Source organism: Bombus pascuorum, chromosome 5 (assembly GCF_905332965.1).
Source record: "Bombus pascuorum chromosome 5, iyBomPasc1.1, whole genome shotgun sequence".
NCBI lineage: Eukaryota > Metazoa > Arthropoda > Insecta > Hymenoptera > Apidae > Bombus > Bombus pascuorum.
Genome location: NC_083492.1, coordinates 5,505,946 through 5,527,113, shown reverse-complemented (window position 1 = coordinate 5,527,113; position 21,168 = coordinate 5,505,946). Strand labels below are relative to the sequence as shown.

Below are 21,168 nucleotides of genomic sequence, written 5' to 3'. Positions count from 1 at the left end.
GTAGTAGTTATTTAATAATGTTTTATTTATTTCTTAGGCACAATCAAATACTTTTGTGATTAATTTATGTATTTATTTATCTTTTTTTTATGTAAGGATACGTTCTTCATATGTATGTAAAAAATAATAGAATGTAAACATATATGTTACGTAAATATAAATAAATATACAAAAAAAAATTTATTTTTCGCAATATATTTTTAATAAACAAATGGTATGTATATATGATCATTATACAACTATAAAAAATTAGCTTTAGGATTATTTTTATATGAATGATATTTATTAAAAGTTGCATTTAAAAAATTTTAGTTTTTAAACTAATAAGAAATATATAGTATAAATGTTTCATATTTATACTAAATAGAACAAACCCAGAAGTTGAAGTAAATTTTAAAAAACAATCTCTTCCTTTTCGTTTCAGCAAATGCGTATAAAATGTATAAACAAAATTATACAATGTTCTATTTTTGCTATTTAGATTTTCACAGATAATTTATGCACATAATTGTATAAATTTTATTTTTTAACTACTTGAATAACGTCTTCATCGTGCATAACATGTTGCACTCCTACTCGTTGTGGTGAATACTTGGTACTTGTACCCTAAAAAAAAATATGTAAGATATTATCAATCCACCTAAAAAGATGTTCTTCTTTTTAAAGACATTTACTTGAGAATTTACTACTATCTATAATTCATTATCTTTATTACGTTCTTTCACATATTTTTTAGAAATTTATTATAAAATATGTTTTATCAGTTTTATGAGAAGATTTATCACAACATGTCACACAAATGAATAGTGTACAAAGTATAGAAATAAATAGTTTATTGAGAAAATATTGAATCAAAATCTTCAACAAATAGTTGTAAGAACATTAACTATTAATATTGTAAAAACCTAATATATTAAAAGTGATACTTACCCAAACAAGAGCATATTTAAATTGTTGAGCAAGTGTACGGTGAATTGCATGACATACATGTTCTACAGTAACCCCTTTTCTTAATATTAAACCATCTTCAAAATCAGGTGGTTGTCCAGGTTTTTTTGTATAAACTCTTATTAAAGATAAATATTCCCACAATGTTTCAAGAAGGAAATCTAGATTCAATTTCATATTACAACTGTAAAAGACATGAAATAGTGTTTATAATGTTGTAATATTTAATTTTAAGATACAAAAATTTTTATATGAATATTTTATATGAAATTTATAATATTTTTATATGTAAATTTGAAAATTAATTTTTTGAATATATATATTACATAAAAATACATAGAAAAATTGTACCTAACTACTACGCTATTAGGCTGCCTGGCAATTCTATCCACTTCTTCTATGGATATTTGATCTATTTTGTTATGTACATAAAGACATGGTAAATATACTCTGTTAGCATTAATCACATCGATTAACTCATCTGCACTGCAATCTTCACGAAATAGAACTTCTGCATTGAAAATTTTATATTCATGTAAAATCATTTGCACTAATTTCTCATCTACTTTTGTTAATGGACATGTGGAGTTGAATGCCAATCCACCTCCCTTTTTTATCTTAAAATATATGTTTGGTTTTTTCTTATTAAGTCGTATGCCAACTGATTCCAATTCTTTTTCTAGGAGTTGTCTTTGTACATCTTGTTTAGTAGCATCTAGCATCATAAGAACTAAGTCTGCTGTTCTTGCAACAGCTATTACTTGTCTACCTCTCCCTTTACCCTTAATGAAATATTCACAAATGTAAGATTTTTATAAACTATTATTATATATTAGTATTATATATTATAGTATATATATTAAACAAAGTTTAATCTTGTGATTACCTGTGCAGCACCTTCAATTATTCCAGGAAGATCAAGAAGTTGAATATTAGCTCCTTTATATTCAATTACACCAGGTATACAAGTTAAAGTAGTAAATTCATAAGATGCTGCTTCAGATTCTGTGTGTGTTAATGTACTTAACAAAGTAGATTTTCCTACGGAAGGAAAACCTATTAAAGCTACTCTTGCATCTCCTGATTTTAATACATCAAATCCTTCTCCTTTTTCAGATTTCTTTGGTGGTTCTAAAAGTTGTGATCTATACTTTGCAAGTTTTGCTTTTAATAAACCTAAATGATATTCAGTAGCTGAAAATAAATTTTGTAAATAAAGTTAACTATTATTCAACCTATAACTTTTATAATATATATATGATCTTTTTATCATATATATTTATTGTGATAATAATGATAATAATAAATTTATATTGTTTTCTGTAAAATATATATGGAAAAACTTAATAGAAATATAATAAATTATAAATAATGATCAACAATAAATACAAACATTTCTTAAAATAAATTTTATTAATAAATTAGCAGTGTATACAAAACAGCAAAGATTTAGTTAGTTTCAAGATGATTTATCAATATTGAAATATTTTAACAATAATACTAATTTTAATAAAAGGACAAAATTATGTATATCGGGAATAACAAATGTTTGTATTATGTGTAATTCTTTGCGTATGTTACAAGAGTATGCATAAATGAATATATAGAAGCATTTCTACATAAGGTTAGAAAAAACAATTTAATTTTGAGATATGTACGAACCTTTATTCTTTTGCGTTCGAGCAATTTCTTTTTCAATCTCAGATATTTTTTCTAATATACCCATTTTAGATATCAAACAAGCACACAATAAATTTACATTTACAAAAATGACACACACTTTTACGTGTGGTGTCCGTGACAATATACTTATATATTTAAAGATATCTACCATAAACAATAAATTATAGTGAAGAACATTCATTGCTGTTTGATTACGCCATCTATAATTTGTCCAACGCGATAAGGCAGTTAACGTAAACAAAATTTGATTATTGCGGTTGCAATTATTAGCTGTTAATTAGTGTCATTTAAGTGTCACTAGACGGCACCTAATAGTTGCAACCGTAGTAATTAAATTTTATTCATGTTTATTGTCTTGTCTCATTGGATAGACTATAAATGTTGAATTTTATCCTCAAATACAATTTGTAAGAGGCATATCTTAGTTTGGATTAGTTTATGATCATGCCATTTAGTAACTCGTGAACTATTTGCCGATCTTTTTGGTTAGCTTGTTGCTTTAACGCATAGGTTATACCAAGTGTTTTATATAAAATATAAAGTTAGTTAAAAGTAATTACCATGTATGATGATTATAGCGAGGTAAATATTACTTAAGTAAACATTCGTATTTTTTATCATATTATAGTGATTAATATTTATATTATTTTCAGTATGATGCTTATGACGATTATGGACCACCAGATGTTCATGGTGACCAGTATGACAGATTGGGTTATCGTCAAGTACCAGAAGTTGTACGAAATTTCCTGGTTTTCTTACGCAATTGTATAAATGAAGGAATGATTTTTGAGATTCAAAATCTTTATGAAACAACGTTCCCGAAAATCTCAGAACAATTGTTTGATAAGTCTTCCTGGCCAGATACTCAAACAATTGCACATATAGTTGACAATGATCCAGTATTTCTTACTCTGTATAAAGAGCTTTATTATCGTCATATCTATGCTCGAATGCAAGGACCAACATTAGAACAACGTCTTGGATCTTTTTATAATTATTGTGATCTTTTTAATTATATTTTACGTCCAGAGACTCCAGTTCAATTAGAGTTACCCGATCAATGGTTATGGGAGCTTATTGATGAATTTGTTTACCAATTTCAATCTTTTACTCAATATCGTGCTAATTTATCAAATAAAACACCTGAAGAAATTGAAAATTTAAATGCACATAGCAAAACATGGGATGTATTGTGTGTTTTGAATGTTTTACATTATTTAGTAGACAAATCAAAAATCAAAAGTCAATTAGAAGTATATGCAAGTGGCGGAGATCCAGATTCTGTTGCTGGTGTATTTGGAAGACACTCTTTATATAAAATGCTTGGATATTTTTCTCTTGTAGGATTATTACGTTTACATTCTCTTTTGGGAGACTATTATCAAGCCATTAAAGTATTAGAAAATGTTGAGCTTTATAAAAAGAGTGCATACTCACATGTTCCTGGTTGTCAAATATCAACAGCATATTATGTTGGTTTTGCTTATATGATGATGCGGAGATATGCAGATGCAATCAGAACATTTTCTGGTATTTTATTATATATTCAAAGAACCAAACAGTTATTTGCAACAAGAAGTTACCAAAATGATCAAATTAATAAGCAAACAGAACAAATGTATCATTTATTAGCAATCTGTCTTGTTCTTCATCCACAATGTATTGATGACGGATTACAACAGGCGTTACGTGACAAAAATTACCATGAAAAAATGTATAAAATGCAATATGGAGATTTAGTTGAATTTGAATCATGCTTTCTATTTGCATGTCCAAAGTTTTTATCTCTTACACCACCAAACCCTGATAATCCAACTGAAGATTATGTTCGAGAAGCAATTAAGCATCAAACTCAAGTCTTTATGGATGAAGTTGTTCAACAAAAAATGTTACCAACTATTCGTTCATATTTAAAATTATATACTACTTTGCCATTAAGTAAACTAGCTACATTTATGTGTAGTAATACTAGACCAGATGAGAGCTGGGATTTAGATAAAGAAGTCAGTGCATTAACTATTCATCTATTGTGTTTTAAACATAAAATGAAGAATATTGTTTGGACAAAAGGTGCATCAGGATTAGATGGAAAATTTCAATCTGGCTCAGAGGTAATTTGTTATTTAATATGACATTGTTTAATTTAGTTTTATATTTACTATCATTAAAAAATAATCACAACGCATGTTGTTACAGCTGGATTTTTATATAGATCACGATATGATTCATATTGCGGACACGAAAGTAGCACATCGTTATGGAGACTTCTTCATTCGCAAAATTCTAAAATTTGAAGAATTAAATCGCAAGTTACATCATATAAAAATTTAAGTCTCAACATTGATATCATTCTTACTAAAGAAAATAAAAAACATTGATTAATAATAAATATATCTTTTATTTGTGTAATCATAAGATCCAAGACATAATCTGTTAGTCTAAGACAGTTTGGAGACACTATGTATAATACAACTTTATATTAATTCTATGCTTATACAATGTTACTACTCTTAGAAAAAAGGTATATAATGCTGAATATTTTTCAAGATAACATAAGTATTTTGCTTTATTATTAATATATAAAATATTTATGTATGTTTTTAATATTATAAAAGTAGACATGACTAACAACCTACAATTTATTTTCTTTAAAAAAAAAGGATTAAAAAGTAAAATATAATTAAATAATAACACTCATTTTTCTAGCGTTATATAAACATGCACTGCTTCTTTTGACGTATTATATATTTAAAAATAATATTTGCACTATGTTTATAACATATTTAATGCAAAAAATTAATCGTTATACGAGAACACTATTATTTTCACTTTGTGTATTATTGTCAACTTTATCGTGCATTATTTTGCATGCTGCTGCTAAAATATTAGGTTGAAATAACGTAGATGGTGCTTTCAAATTATGAAGATAATGAAAGAACCGATTTCTTCTTTTATTATTGTTGTTAGCCCTTAATGCTTCTGCTCTACATATTGTTCTTACAGATGGGAGGTAATCTGTAGCTATAATTTGATGGTCGAGCAATAACGATGTAGTTTGTGACAACACTTCATTTACTCCTTTATTTGACTGCTTTTTTAACATAATATTATCTTGATATTGTGTCCCATTATAGTCATTCAATTCCTCTTTACATATAATTTTACTACCTATCCATTCAGCTATTTCTAGACATATATTACTAGAAGCTGAATATGGAGCAGTATTTTCGACTAAAGATAAATTGGGTTGTGCTTTTATTTGCCACAGATTTAACGCACAATCTTCTATTTCAATTAGAGATGATAGTAAAGCTATATTATCTAATTTATTTGCTATATTATTTAGTGTATTTTTGTCATCATTTGTTACTTCGTTACTTGCAACTCTTTTCCTTTTCCCCCTCTTAGTTATTTTAATTGCTGGCTTGTGTATATAATACCGTATATTTTGCCAAAATGAATTTTTAAAATTTATAGTCTGTTCCAATATTCGTGGTGGACCAGATAACAATAAATATTGTAACTGTAATATAGCTTTTCGTAAATCACCGCTTTGCAATAACTCCTGTAAATAAGAAGAATTTTAGTATTTACAACTTCATTTCCATAAAATTAATAAAATAATGCATATTAATTTTGCTTATACATCATATAAGTCAGACTTACTGTTATGCAATTAGATGGAAGTCTATAACCAGTTTCTGCTAATGAAATTAATTCTAATAAAACACAAACTCTATTACCAACAGGCTCTTGAAAATAAATTCTGTTTTGTTGAGGTGCCATTTTATTGAGATGGGAACAAACGTCTCTACACGTCATAACAATTGGACGCTTTGAATTTGATGCTAATTGATATGTAGCAGAAATAAAACCTTCATCTTCTTCAAATATAATATCAACATCTTCTAAAAGAATTAGGGAGTTTTGTGGTATTTTCTTTGGCATAATTTCATTTGAAACTAGGTCACAAAATGCAGATGTTTTCTCATCTTTCTTAATTCGATGTGATTTAGTTGCTTCTTCTAATTCTTTTAAAAGCTTTTTTCCTGTTCTTCTAGATGATGCATTTAACTCTAATACGCTAAACAGAATTTTTTATTATATATATATACAAATTATATAACGTTCTTAATCTTATATGTTAATTTAATATTATTTTTCAATACTTACGTGTAACCAAATTCATCTGCTAGTGCATATACACTCGCAGTCTTACCGCAGCCATGTGGCCCGAGTAATACAGCTACTTGATTATTTTCACTAATTCTTGTTTGACAACTATCAGATGAATAAAATTCATCTCCACTGCTAACATCCTCATTGGTAAACATTAGTTTCCACCCAAGCAGCCATTCCCTCAATTTTGCTACTGCTTCTTCATTCCCAACTATTTGCTGAGAACATTTTGGTCTGTATTTGTAAGTCCAACTACAGTATTCAAATTGATCCTCCTTAGTTTTGTATTCTATTACTTCTTTTTTTCCCGATTGTTTATTTTTTTTAGTTTTTGTTTTAGGAGATACTATTTTATTAGGTTGTTCCTTAACAATAAGTGAAATAACATCCCACATGTCTTTTACATTTGAACAATGCTTTTCTATATCTGTTAATACCTCTTGAATTTTCGGTTTGTTAATTTTTTCTAAAGCTCTCAATTTTTTCTTGGAAAAATCTATTAAAGATTTAAAATCGTTGATATCTATAATTGGAACATAATTGTTACAGATTTCTTTTGGGATATTAAAAATGTTAGTTTCATGCCAAGATAAATTATTTAACTGTGTAACATGACTAATAAGTGGAAATGGTAGTATACTACGAACATTTACTTTCCGATTTTTATTTTTACTATTATTATCTGTCATATCTGGCTGTAAAAACAATCGTCGTGCTGCAATTATTTCTGGATTTGGCCTTTTCCGTTTGGTAAATAAAGGAGCTAATTTATCAAATGTTTTTCTCTTTAAACTGTTGTCTTTGATAATCATACAATCCTCTTCACTTTGTTTATTTTCTGTAGTATATTCTAAATTAGTATTACTATAGTTCTTTACGTTACTATTTTTTATCAAAGTTGAATCATGTTTATCACATTTAATAAATTTCTGTTTATTCTCAGATTTGTTATTTAAACATTTACTGTTATTTTTTGAGCTTTCCGAATGTTCACGTTTCTCTAGCTTTAATTTTGTATATTCATTTGCTGGCTTTGATATTCCTTTTACATTCCTATTTTTTGTTGATAAGTTTTCTGAATCTAGATTTCTAGTTGATCCACATTTTTTATAATTTTTCATATCTAATTTAACCTTACTTCGTGGTGAGAATAATTCTTCATCACTGGTATCACCTATTTAAAAAGTAAATAATTTATTTTAAAAAGCTATACAATAAAATGTATGTATAATAAAATATTAAAATAAAAAGTCAGCGATCAAAGTGTAAAAGCTCACTGCCATCAACCAAAATATTAGATTTTGGGAGACTCCCATACATTTTTTTACATCATATGTATTTCTCTCTCTCTCTCTCTTCAGATCTTTTATATAATGAATTAGAAGTAATATTTAGGTTTTAAATACCTGCTGGAGCATTTTCATTTTCATAAGTTTGAAGTTTGATTCGCAACGACCATCTATGTTTGTGATTCTGTTCATTTTGTTGCTTTTTTTTATTATTCAAGATATTAATGTTTTCAGATTCTATGATTCTAATGTCATCCATTTGAGATAATTCTAATTTATTAGTTTTCTTATTTGATTGTATTGTACTACTTATATCTGACTTATATAATTCACATCTAGCATTGTTTTCTGTCATATGTACATCAGCTTTTACTACAATAGTGGACACATTTGTATGTACTAAATCCATTGGAATTTTGCTATATTGTATAAAATAAACATAAAAAGGAATATTGAAAATAAAAAAAATTCATAGTTCAAGAGAAAAATGAGGAACTACTAATTACTTACCTGAAATAATTTAATAAACTACCACCTGATTGCTTATGATTTAAAATAGTTGTACTCGTATTACTATCCTTTCTCTCTTCACCTTTAAGCAGCTTTATACGATTTTGTATTATTTGTTCTATTTTTTCACCTTCTTCCATCTCTGCAAGTTTTCTTTTAGAATATCCTTTCTTATCAGCTAACGCTATTAGTTTTTCTTTAGAACGTTTTAGTTTCTCTCTATACTCTTCTGATTTTCTGCTATTTACTTCTTCATTTTGAGGAAGAACTTTTATTGGTGAGACATATTGAAGTACCTTATTACGATTCATTAGAATTTGAAAAGCATTTGATTCTTCCCTACTATTCTCAATCTCATTATTAGAATCAATAGTTACTACCTCTATATCATCAATAACTTCTCTACTTTTAAGTGTACTATCCATGCTTATATCTTCACTAATATTTGTCTTATTACTCAATTCTTTTCTATACTTTTTATTACTGCTCGATCGAGTTTTAACATTACCTTCTTTACTTTGTTCTCTATTTTTTATATCAAAATCATTTGTTCCTAAATTTAGATAACTTGAAGCTTGATCTGTTGATTTGTTTAGTTTGGAGGGCTTTCGAACACTTTTTGGAAAAGATTTTTTTGGTGTTTCATATGAATCTTTATCTTCGTTATTTATCTTAGCAAATGGACTAGGCGTTTTATCAATCATATCACTGCTATTGTCCATAATATCACATATTCTTCCATTAGAATTCGTTCGAGATATTTTAATTTTAACACGATTACGTTTTCCTTTAGAATCCTTTCTATACTTCGTTTCTTTTTTCGTATCATTATCAGAATGTAACGATATGTCATTATTAGACTGTACATTGTCCTCAAAATACTGTGTAATATTCCTCATCCTTCATTACTACCTGAGAAAATCTTCGAAAATATGAAAATTACGGTAAAAGTAATAGTATAAGATTTTGGCGCCACGACACATGTGTAATGTGTACACTACAGATATGGATTTGATTATAATATTGCCCTCATTTGCTTTAGAACTCTGTTGGCAATATTACAAATTAAATTCCTTAGTTAGGTTATTTCTACTTTTCATAGGCGAATTTTTGTAAGTATATCTTAATTTTTAATAAAATAAAGCGATGAAACAATATCACATAAATATATGTACTTTATTTTATCTTATATAGAAGATATTTATTTGGTTCTTATCAGTGATCAATGATCTTAGTCATAAAAGTAATTTTATGAGATACAAAAAAGAGCTATAAAATATTAATGTAAAATTTTAGAAATTATTTATTTAATTCTTAGAAAATATTTATATTAAATTATCAAAAAAGTAACATTTTTATATTACGATTTTACAAGTATTTAAGTAGAAAAAAAATTATATAATTATTGTTCACTGGTAAGTATGTAAGCATATATGAAAGTTATTTATAATATAGGTTCACCTTTTAAATTTTATTATAAATCATGAATTTCTAATTTTGTATAAAATTTGTTTGCTTTCAGATTGTTGTATTAATCATGAACCTAAGAATTCAATTCCTATTATCTATCCAACGAGATGAAAGAATAAACATAAACAAAATGGAATTACTGTTGCTGCAGCTATTGGTTGCCTACTAGTGAAACTCGAGTGTTACTAGCCGGCAGTAATAACACTTTGTTTATCTTTACCAAAGAAGAAATGAGAGTGCGCACGTTTATGGTTCTGGTAACTTCCAGACTAATGCTGCATCATGTAGCTAAGTGCTGAAGGTAACATATGCTAGCATATACAAGATCCTATAGAATTAGGGATCTACCACGTTTGATTATACGCTAGCATAGACAAGAACCTATTGATTTCCGGGCTACAAAAAGAAGCTACGGAAAAATTCATGTCTACTTTCCTATCCAAGACAAACCAGTATGAAAATAACAAAATCAGAAAATAATTAAACTAATTGTAAGTTACCTAAAAAAGAAAAATTAATTGTTTACTATATTTCTTTTAGAGAAAAAAGAGAATATTCTCTTTCAAATGATAATGGATCAGTGGAATGATTTTAATATATACACCATTTAGATTTAATGTTAACCCTTGGTAATTGTATTGGCATGAATATTTTTTCATTGGTACCTCTTTTTTTTTCCTTAGTACGTACAATAGCATTTATTGAGATAAAATTAATGACCTTGCATATGAGATCATTTACTGTTGTAAAATGTTATAAATTCGTCAGTTTCAAAGGAATCAAGTGAGCCGAAGTCGTGCAGCTACCGGTGATTAGGTTATTGTAAATGCTAGAAACAAATATCGAATTTCTTATCTCTTATGATGCTTCTTAAATTACCAAACATTACTGAATCGTGAAAACTTAAACTTCAGTCGACATACTTTAGTCGAACAATTGGAGTGCTAAGCATATGTATGACAGTTTCATTTTATTTTGTTTGATGCTTTAATTTTTTAACTGAACTTCGTTTCCGGGCGCCAATCTTATAACTTGTTTTCCATCTTTTAATAGTACTCGATGAATAGAGACTATAACATATCATATGTCACACCACACGTGTGACATAACATTTAAAATATAACAGTTTTTAGTGTATTTTAGATACAAAATTCAAATCCAGAGACAGTGTGGATAAAAACCTAAGCCACATTGACAATTGTCAGCAGCATGCGTTCGTAGTCAATCTATATATATCAGTTCCACCGTGCGATGATAAGATTTATGACCTGGTATTTACTACTGAGGCAAGGAAAGGCGAAAGTATAAAATTTGAAAATATGTCTATGACGATCATTTTTCACCCGAAATATACAAAGCAAATCCTACAAAAAATAGACTACAAATAGAAAAAAGATGTTTTGATGAATAATGCCGCACTCGACCACCAAAAGTTTATTAGAAAATGAAGAAGAAAAACAAGATGTACAAGAAAGATAGCTCATAATCGGAAAACATCTGGTGAGAAAAGAAGAAAAATAAGAAAAAAAAGAACGACATCGACAGCATCACTGCCATTACCAACAATAGCAAGAGGCAGGTGAAGGAGAAGTAAAAGAAGGAGGAAATGAATTATTTATTAATAAGCCAATGCTGGACTATACAAAAGTGCCGTTAAGATTTTGTGACAATGAGAATTCAATGGAATGACTAGCAATTGAACTGCGGACAAACTGTGATGTACAAATTGAGCCGGCTTATGAAACAATGGTGCTCTGTATCTCTCATTTTCTGAAGAACCAATTCCTTCAATTTTAGATTCGATTTTAGAAGCATCCATTTTCCTTCGATTTTAGAAGCATCCAAAGGAGAGGCTTCCGTTAAAGCTGAGGGAAAGTGCTGCGCCCGAGAAGACACTAAAAAAGAAGGACGCAAGTCTCAAGAGTTATGAGGAAGGGCAAAAAGCAATTGGGATTTCCTCGAAGGTAGAAATTTACACTTGAATAGGTACAAGTGTCTCGCTTAAAGGTTTTGGATGGTTTTCCTTTATAAGATGGTCTATTGGTATAGAGATACCATACATATAAGGTATATCTGATATTTATAAATGTATTGGTTATTTTCTTCATTGTTTGTTAATAAATTATTATATTCTGACATTTTGTACTATTTCTAGCTCTTCTTTATATGTCTTATCGTTCTTCCAGGTTATCGCATCTTCGTGTAAAAAATTTATAGATATATTAAATTTTCATAAATTTTGCGATTTTCTTCTGAAATAAAATTTTTGCTACTAATATTGGCATAATTTTCTATATTTTTAAAAATAATTTTTTTGGTAGGGAGTTCTAAGTGGCTATTTTTTAAATTTTCGTTGAAAGATTTTGTATTTTCATTTCATCTTTCACTTTCATTTAATCTTTCTCTTGCTTTTTCGTCATTCTTTCGCTGGATACGAAATGAGAATTGTCGTCTGTTCTTAGTATAATATGAAATGTTCATTTTGATATAATCCACTAAATTTTAAGACAATCAAAATTCATAAAATTAATAAATTTAGCCAGTAATGAAAGTAAGATGGATAAAAAGCGTGGTTAGTTACGTGGTTACACAAATTAGTCGTTACATCTTCATGTCCTTACATATTGCCTATAGTCAATTTTCTCTCTACTTTTACTAACTCATTTCCGTGAACGAAGTGTAAGGTGATCATACTTTTAACCAAGGTTTTACTTTAACACGTTCGTCGCTCAGCATGATTCGGCTAAGTTTCCTGCGGGACCCAAATCGAACCGCCGGTACGCAGAACGTAAATGGAGCGACAAGCGGGAATTCATTGTTTGTCGCCTTCGATTCATTGTAAAGAAAAGACTATTTAGTTCTGAAATGGAGAAAACGATAAGCTTTTCAGCTAGAGTATTCCGAAGGATTTCAGAGAAACATACTTGTGAGACATATATCAGTGATATTTTGATCCTCAAAATGTTCAGTAAACAGCGTGAAAATATATTTGAAAGTGAGGAGAGTAGTGATGATGAAGTCTACAACTATTGTTCGAAGTGCCCAAAATCACCCCAAGTGTGTTTGGAATGTTTTAACAATTATCATGCGATATAGTATAATGTAATATTTTATCCAGAATATAAATTAATAAAAAGTATGGTATAATATGTTTTTAATATTTTTATATTGTATATCCTTTATATAATATATACTTGGTGACGGGGTCCCCACAGAAGTATACCCGTCACATAGATATGGGTGAAGTGGCGACGAACGTGTTAAAATGTGGAGCGTTTATTTACTATTTGCGATTTTTCCAATTTTGTTTTTAATTAGACAATTATGTTTAAATCTATATAAAGAACATAAAAATGTCTGTATTATTGTTCTTGGAGATTTGGGTAGGAGTCCTAGAATGCAATACCATGCGATGTCATTTGCAAAAGAAGGTTACACAGTAGATTTTATAGGTTATCCTGGTTCATTACCTTTAAAAGAAATAAGAGAGAATTCTTCTATACATATTTATTACCTTCATCCTCCCCCAAATATAGAAGATAGTACGTATGTACTTGTGTAATGAGTAAATACTTTTATAATTTATGTTGATTAATTTTATTTAAAATAAACACTTTTATTACTTCTTTTTTACAATTTGTTTGAAGTAATAACTGTATATAAATATATATTTGTAGAATAAAAAAGCTTTTTCTAATATTTCAGGATTGTCTCGTTTACCTTATTATGTAATAAAAACGATATGGCAAACATCTAACCTTATATGGATATTACTCTCTAAACATATATCAAATTATATATTAATACAAAATCCACCTGCAATACCAACGATTCTAGTTTGTTGGTTTTATTCCATAGTTGTTGATACAAAATTTATTATTGATTGGCATAATTATGCACATACTCTTATGGCATTAACACTAAAAGATGACCACTTACTTGTAAAATTTGCAAAAACAATTGAAACACATTTTGGTTCTAAGGCACATTATAATTTTTGTGTGTCTCAAGCAATGAAGGAAGATTTACAATTGAAATGGGGCATCAAGTTAGTATTTTCATATATAAAATAATTCTTACTTTGGAATTTATAATTCAGTATCTTTTTCTTCTTTAGAGCTGAGGTATTATATGATCGACCATCAAATGAATTTCAGCCTATATCATTAACAGAAAAACATACATTTTTATTAAAATTAAGTGAAAAATATAATGTATTAAAAGGTTCTGAAGAGAACTCAACTGTATTTACGAAATATATAGAAAATGAAGCGCAATTATACTCTAAAAGGCCTGGTTTTATTATATCAAGTACAAGTTGGACAGAAGATGAAGATTTTTCAATATTGTTAAATGCATTACAGGGTATGTTATATTATTATGTATATTATGTATATGTTATATACATTTACTATTAAATTATTTATTGATATATTTAAAATTTTTTATTTCGCAGAATATGAAAATGCATTTGAACAAGATACTTGTAAACTACCAGATTTAATTTGTATGATAACTGGTAAAGGTCCTTTGAAAGAATTTTATACGGCTATTATAAAACTAAAGAATTGGAAACATGTCACAGTCATGACACCATGGCTTGAAAGTGAAGACTATCCTAAAATGTTAGGTACTAAAATCTAATATAAAATTTTCTATTTATCCTAATATATTTTTATATATAAGGAGCATAATTTATGTTTATAGCTAGTGCGGATTTAGGCATTTGTCTCCACATATCATCTAGTGGATTGGACTTACCTATGAAAATTATTGATATGTTTGGTTGTGAGCTTCCAGTTTGTGCATATAACTTTAAATGGTAAGCAGAACATTATAATATATTATAATTAGGTCTTCTTATTTATTGTACTTATTAAAGTTCATGTATTATACTTCGAAAAGTTTTGAATCTATAAATGTTTAAATTTTATATTTAGATTTTTTGTATAGTAGATTTGTCTTTTAGTTTATCAGAACTTGTTAAACACAAGGAAAATGGTATGATTTTTTCGAATGACAAAGAACTAGCAGAACAACTGAAATCATGGTTTGAAGATTTTCCTAATAACGATATTCAACACCAATTGGATACAAAATTTCGAGAGGAGTTACATAAATTTCAAAAAAATCGGTGGCATGGTAACTGGTCTTCTATTGCCTTACCTTATTTTAATCAATAATTTATGACTGTAACTTCGTTAATGCATATATTTTTTTTTATTATAGCTTTTATAATATATATTTCGTTCATTTATATATGTTTTATTTTTTCTAACCTTTATATTTTTCTCATTACTTACTTAATTGGAAACATTTGTCATCATCTTTTTTTAATTGTCTAAAGTAGTTAATTTAAAAGATAAATCCTATTGGTCTAATCATTTTGGTAAGAACAAGATATAATTTTAACAAATATATTTGGTTTTAAGTGTTATTAATTCGTGAATGCAGATAAGTATACAATGTGGTTACTTTATTATTGATAGCGCTTTTCTCATAAATGACAAATATATCAAAATAATGAAAAAAAATACAATACATCAATATTTTATGCTTACAATATTTATAAAAAAGAAATGATTTTTTAATTTTTTAAGTGAAATGTTTACTCTTTTATACAATATGAAAGTAACTATCAAAGTCATACAAGATCATGAATTTTATATATGATAAAAAACATTTATTTTGGATTGTGATACAGACAAAATATCAATACTTTTTAATTAACATTTTTTCAGTCATAAAGATAACTTATACATAAATTTCACTGCATGAAAGATATATAAGGCTCGATCTTTTGAAATTATTCAAAATTCTGTGTAAAAAATAGAAATGATAGTTTGATTACATTTAAATTTAAAAAGAATGATTCTGAATCAGGTACAAAGTATTTAAACTAAGAGACGCTCAATCTCTTGTTGTATAGCTTGAATCTGTGGTTTTAATTGTGATCCTTCATTAACTGTCACAGAGCAAGCAACAACAGGCCTAGATACACCACAAGCACGACCTAGAGCTTGTTTGCTTCTAACAAATACATATGGTACATTTTTGTCTTCGCACAATAATGGCAAATGCAGCAAAATTTCTAGAGGTTCTGCATCTGCAGCCATTACGATAAATTCTGATAAGCCGCGATTTAATGTTTTCGTTGCTTCATTAGCCCCTTTCCTTAATTGTTTATAATTCATGGCTTGTTGCACTAAATTCAAAATTTTAGAAGTCAAAGTAGCGTCTGCTAAAGGATACGCTTTGGGGTTAACTTCATCTCCCTATAAAAGATATTTAAATAATTAGGAAAGAGCAATATTCTTTTGAAAAAATATATATTTTGACTTAATATCGATATATAAATAAATATAAATAATTATAATTATTTTCATTTATATTAACTGAAAGTTGGTAAATAATCACGTGTGAAACTTAACCTATAAAATTGCACGTGGATAAAAGAAAACAAATAATTGTAAGTATTGAATTATAAATAACAACTTACCATATTTGCTGATAAAATTATGTTTTGAAATATATCTTAAAAAGAATAGTTTGTTAGAAATTACTTGCTCCTCTCCGCGATTATTTTTGCTTAAAAACCGCTTCACTGAGGATAGAACTCAAATAATCGCTTTAAACTGCGGCAGCCCAATCGCAGTTGGTTTCATTTATACAGGGTGTCACATTTTAAAATGTATCGAGATATTATCAAAACATAAAAGTTAAATGGTTTTCATGGTACGTATTTGATGAATAATATTTTTATCGGTAGATATATACAAAATATATAAAAGAGACATATCGCTTTTTCTTTAGATGAATAAATAAATCATTTGTTCCGTTTTGTAAAAGCGTTACTATATAGTGAGTCTTATGTATAATATGCATACTAATATATACATGTACGTATTATATATATTATAAATATAGTTCTTTATCATTACCAAATAATTATCTCAATGTAAGATATTATTTTATAAATAATATTATTAATCTTTTATGTTTATACATAAACTGTTCATATCAATTACATCGAAAAATATGATTTGTTTATCTTTTCCAAAAATGCTTTATGCAAACAGTATGTTGTTTGAGAATTTCCTTCTGTACATATGTTTCTTTGGACATTAGAACATACTTCTGTATCTATTGGCTCTTTCTTTTCATTTCTGCAATTTAGAATATATAAATTGCATTTACATGCCCACAAGCGCGCGCATAGGAAATGTCAGACATAGGCATGGTAGAGAACAATACATATACATATATATATATATATATATGCAAACATTTCATTTCATGATAAAATATGTAATATCTTACTCAAAAATATTGATTGTGTATTTCTCTGGTATTTTCTCAATCATTCCAGATTGCATTATATTCCACGAAAGGTCTATAATACTAGGCGCACATATTAAGTTATTTATAGTTTCAGATTTTTCATCACGAATAGCATCTTCACTTTCATTTTCGATTTGTTTGGTTTCTTGATAATCTGTCATATATACCATACTCGAAATATTAAGAAATAGTAAAAAATATATCGCAGTGCATATGTAATATTAAAGATTATAATATTAAACAATGTATATATTAACAAATATATTACTATATTTAACCTATATAAGGTATTTTGTAATTTAAAAATGATACGTTTCGTAGTTGTACGTGTACCTTATTGGAACTTGTAACTTCATGTATGAATTCTAATTTGAATAAAGCGTAGCAGAATATGAATAAAAAAAACTTCGCTTTTATACATATATAACAGCAATATTTATAAAAAGACACGAATAAAAATCGTATGCCTTCAAAATGACCGCTAATGATGGAGTTCTATGTAGAATAAGATTCTTAAAGTTCTATGTAGTATTAAAAATTTACTTTTTAAGCAAACACATTGCGGAAGAATTAAAGTCATATTGTATCCAAACGGTACCGAATCTTTTCCTTTTATTCGTTGCTCTTCTCTAGGATGAGGTTCAAATAGATCTAGATACATGTTTGTGTCTCCACCATTTTCTACACAATTAAGCAGTCTCTCGAATGAATCTGTTAATTTCGTTTCAGAAGTATCTGTCAATTTCTGAATTTCTTTCCAATTCGTGCAACAATCTGAATAGTCTTCGCTTAACGATTTTAATTTTCTTTCGTTTTCTAAGCAGGTACATGACGCTTCGTCCTTACATGTACAATGACTGCTTTCTTTCTTGATGGTTCCACAAATTGATAGAATAGTAGATTCTGTGGAATTTCTGCACACGCTGTCTCCCTTTTCTATAGTTCTATTGTTTCTCTAAACATAAGTAAATTTATAGCTAGATATATTATGTTTTTGTTGCTTTTTTTTACATACTTCTTGTTTTAAAATTTTTGGCTTCCATCATCTTTGTGTGCAATAATCTTACGAGTATTACGATAATATATAATTTTTGTTTTAAAATTCTGTTTAGTTAATAATTAATGGAGGGGTTCAGTGAGAAAGAAAGGGCATAGCCGAATAAACATGATAAAGGTGCATCTAATCCAAATTAAACTTGTGATACGTCGATCGAAAGAAAATCATTTCGACCAAGTTGTGTGTAGAATGACCTATTTACAGAATTGATATAACGTGTATATCATATAAAAGTTTGTGATCAATGATGACACTGGTTATGGTAGCAGAAGATAAAACATTTTTAAATTTACTCATTTCATAAACATAAAACAATTTATATTTGTATGTAATACTCATATGATATATACATTTAATCAATTATAATTTAATCAATTATACATGTATAAGTAGGTCACTTTTACATGCACGGGAAGATAAAAAATCTGTCGTTTTTAAAAAAATGGTTTTTAATTTTGTTATCATTCCGACAAATCTAAGAAAGTTATGAATTAATAAATATGATAGGCCACTTTTATTGTAAAAGTATAAATGTTGTCATTTAATAACTTCAATAAAAAATTGGCGTTTTAAAATTTTCCTAATTTAAAAAAAAATAGGATTTTAGGTCAAAAGGTCTTAAAAAATTCCAAGATATGTAACGCTATAGCTACAGTATCTCAAATTTTTGCCATAATTTCTAGGATAGAACAAAAGAAATCAAGCATAGCCTAGTAAATAATGTTTAAGCCTGTAATCATGATCAATAACTACCCTAATAATAGAGGTAGGGTGATAAAACTTGGTCAAAATGAATTTCGTACGAAGCTCTTTCGATTGACGCTCGACAATTTTAATTTGATTTAAATACACTTTCATCATGTTTATTCGGCTATGTCCTTTTATTGAAAAGCATTTGCAAAAAAACTTGAAATGAGTGATTATTATTTACCGATTTCTTTGACCACTTATCTGTCTTCGTGCATGGTGGTAAAAGTCCAATATACGCGTTGCGTGGAGAATTGATAAAGTATTTATTGCCATTTCCCTCTAAATTAATTATTCCACTATACCTCGTTGTACCATACGCTGGTATAGGGCCAGTATTTCTCGTAGTACAATTTGCTAACATTTCCTTATGAAACTTTTCGACTTAGATTGGACATAGAGATTTTCTAAAGATATATCAATGTGAATAATTCATTATATCACTCAGTTAGTTTTTAAAATATTTATACAATAGTTTATACAAACATTGGAATTCACATGATCTTCGATAATTTATATTGACCAAAGATAGAAATTTAACATGATCCTAAAAATTTCTAATTAATTTTCTCTGGCTAATAATTTACCGACTGATGAATTTGCTATACATATGTGAAATGGTAGAAAGCAATGACTGGCTATGGAAACACGAAAATCGATATTCCAGCGCATCTGCTTCAGAGCAAACCTGGAGAGATATGAATACAGTTTTAGGAGTTTCAATTAGAACAGAACATGAATATGAATTAACGTTATCTGAAATATTACATATTTGAAATAACATATTATTTTATAACGATTTTATTTTTCAAAAACATTAGTGATTTAATATTTTGGGAAATAATTTTCAAACAAACAAATAATTATATCAATTCAAAGTATATCATGGGATTAACACTAAATCTACTGATACTTCGTGTATACCTATTTCTACCGTGTGCGGTTAAAATAACCGGTGATTAAAGAAGCAATAGTTTTTATAATTTAACTTAGATAATGGTTAATTTATAACTAAATGTATATAAAATGATGAACTTTCATATAATTTCGTCCAAATTTACTTTTGTTTAATTTCAATTATAGACAACAATAAATGCCGTCCTTACTTTACTTGTTCTTTCGTTATATGTCGTTTAGCATATCCCTAAAAATATTATAAACTGATGTCCTGCCAAGTTTGGGATTTGCATCTATTTCTTTCCAAACTGTCTCATCGGGCCCAGTTGGTTCTCTACATCAATCTCACTCTTTGCTGTTAACGATAACTTCTTTCCTTTTTGCCCTGGACGTGAACGCTTATTTATAAATAATATTCAACTCTGATTCGGTTGTAAATAGCTTTTCATGTGTTTCCATGCCGTTTTCAGTTGCTGAAGTTTCTTGTTCATCGCATATTGAACAGTCTTCTCCCATGTCCGTTATTTTTTTTTTTTTTTAAATCATTACATTTTTAGGGTGAATATTTATCACAGAATAACACCATGTACGGAGTACAAAATTATTGTCAAATTTGATAAGCCTTACTTTTGCTTTTATAACAACTTTACACAAAATGCTCTGCGATGCTTTCTGTCTGAGTTTTAGAGATAACAAGGTTAAATGTCGACTGATTGATTAACGAACCGAGATATAGAAGAAAAAAATATTGACGAGTATTGGCCGTTCTCCACCAATGGTTACTCGAGTGTTGAGTTAGGAAAAACCCGCTTTTCCCGTGTTTTATGTTTGTAACAATGGACTGTAGAAAATGCTAAATTTTATAGCGGTTAAGATTATTATAGGCCTGAATTGATATGACTTGACAGCTGGTGGTCATCTTGATCGAGGGATGGATTATGATCTATGATGAAGTTACGAGTATAACAGTTGTTATTGTTTGTTATTACTGATTTTTTTTTGTCATCTGATCTTGTGATAGTCTTTTCTTTATACTGATTACAT

At 28.0% G+C, this 21,168-nt stretch overlaps 5 protein-coding genes and 2 long non-coding RNA genes across 10 annotated transcripts; 3 read left to right on the top strand and 4 right to left on the bottom strand.

Moving 5' to 3' along the window:
* Positions 1 to 179: 179 nt before the first annotated feature.
* LOC132906782 (developmentally-regulated GTP-binding protein 2) lies at positions 180 to 2,775 on the bottom strand. Its single transcript, XM_060959305.1, has 5 exons — positions 2,611 to 2,775; positions 1,835 to 2,142; positions 1,300 to 1,730; positions 931 to 1,132; positions 180 to 606 (listed from the first exon to the last, which is right to left on the bottom strand). The coding sequence occupies exons 1-5, from the start codon at positions 2,672 to 2,674 to the stop codon at positions 520 to 522; spliced, it is 1,092 nt and encodes a 363-aa protein (XP_060815288.1). The 5' UTR covers positions 2,675 to 2,775; the 3' UTR covers positions 180 to 519.
* Positions 2,776 to 2,977: 202 nt separating this feature from the next.
* Positions 2,978 to 5,023, top strand: LOC132906779 (eukaryotic translation initiation factor 3 subunit L). The gene is made up of 3 exons (XM_060959297.1): positions 2,978 to 3,213; positions 3,285 to 4,745; positions 4,831 to 5,023. The coding sequence occupies exons 1-3, from the start codon at positions 3,193 to 3,195 to the stop codon at positions 4,963 to 4,965; spliced, it is 1,617 nt and encodes a 538-aa protein (XP_060815280.1). The 5' UTR covers positions 2,978 to 3,192; the 3' UTR covers positions 4,966 to 5,023.
* Positions 5,013 to 10,210, bottom strand: LOC132906777 (ATPase family AAA domain-containing protein 5). Of its 2 annotated transcripts, none has more exons than XM_060959286.1 (6): positions 10,074 to 10,210; positions 8,613 to 9,524; positions 8,220 to 8,521; positions 6,808 to 7,987; positions 6,301 to 6,718; positions 5,013 to 6,199 (listed from the first exon to the last, which is right to left on the bottom strand). In XM_060959286.1, the coding sequence occupies exons 2-6, from the start codon at positions 9,509 to 9,511 to the stop codon at positions 5,438 to 5,440; spliced, it is 3,561 nt and encodes a 1,186-aa protein (XP_060815269.1). In that variant the 5' UTR covers positions 9,512 to 9,524; positions 10,074 to 10,210; the 3' UTR covers positions 5,013 to 5,437. The 2 variants fall into 2 exon arrangements, with proteins under 2 accessions (XP_060815269.1, XP_060815268.1); XM_060959285.1 differs by having other exon boundaries at positions 8,613 to 9,534; positions 10,074 to 10,194.
* Positions 10,211 to 10,584: 374 nt separating this feature from the next.
* Positions 10,585 to 12,218, top strand: LOC132906792 (uncharacterized). The gene is made up of 2 exons (XR_009658039.1): positions 10,585 to 10,711; positions 11,226 to 12,218. It is a non-coding gene; the product is annotated as an uncharacterized LOC132906792 (long non-coding RNA).
* A 228-nt stretch (positions 12,219 to 12,446) lies between these two features.
* On the top strand, positions 12,447 to 15,339 carry LOC132906780 (chitobiosyldiphosphodolichol beta-mannosyltransferase). Of its 3 annotated transcripts, none has more exons than XM_060959299.1 (6): positions 12,447 to 12,654; positions 13,788 to 14,130; positions 14,200 to 14,447; positions 14,539 to 14,712; positions 14,790 to 14,904; positions 15,052 to 15,339. In XM_060959299.1, exons 1-6 carry the CDS (start codon positions 12,639 to 12,641, stop codon positions 15,263 to 15,265), a joined length of 1,110 nt encoding a protein of 369 aa, XP_060815282.1. In that variant the 5' UTR covers positions 12,447 to 12,638; the 3' UTR covers positions 15,266 to 15,339. The 3 variants fall into 3 exon arrangements, with proteins under 3 accessions (XP_060815282.1, XP_060815281.1, XP_060815284.1); XM_060959298.1 differs by lacking the exon at positions 12,447 to 12,654 and adding an exon at positions 13,327 to 13,624; XM_060959301.1 differs by lacking the exon at positions 12,447 to 12,654 and adding an exon at positions 13,629 to 13,647.
* LOC132906793 (uncharacterized) lies at positions 12,746 to 13,467 on the bottom strand. The gene is made up of 2 exons (XR_009658040.1): positions 13,340 to 13,467; positions 12,746 to 12,793 (listed from the first exon to the last, which is right to left on the bottom strand). It is a non-coding gene; the product is annotated as an uncharacterized LOC132906793 (long non-coding RNA).
* Positions 15,340 to 15,743: 404 nt separating the features above from the next.
* LOC132906789 (NHP2-like protein 1) lies at positions 15,744 to 17,804 on the bottom strand. Its single transcript, XM_060959313.1, has 2 exons — positions 16,582 to 17,804; positions 15,744 to 16,357 (listed from the first exon to the last, which is right to left on the bottom strand). The coding sequence occupies exons 1-2, from the start codon at positions 16,582 to 16,584 to the stop codon at positions 15,977 to 15,979; spliced, it is 384 nt and encodes a 127-aa protein (XP_060815296.1). The 5' UTR covers positions 16,585 to 17,804; the 3' UTR covers positions 15,744 to 15,976.
* Between the last annotated feature and the right edge of the window lie 3,364 nt (positions 17,805 to 21,168).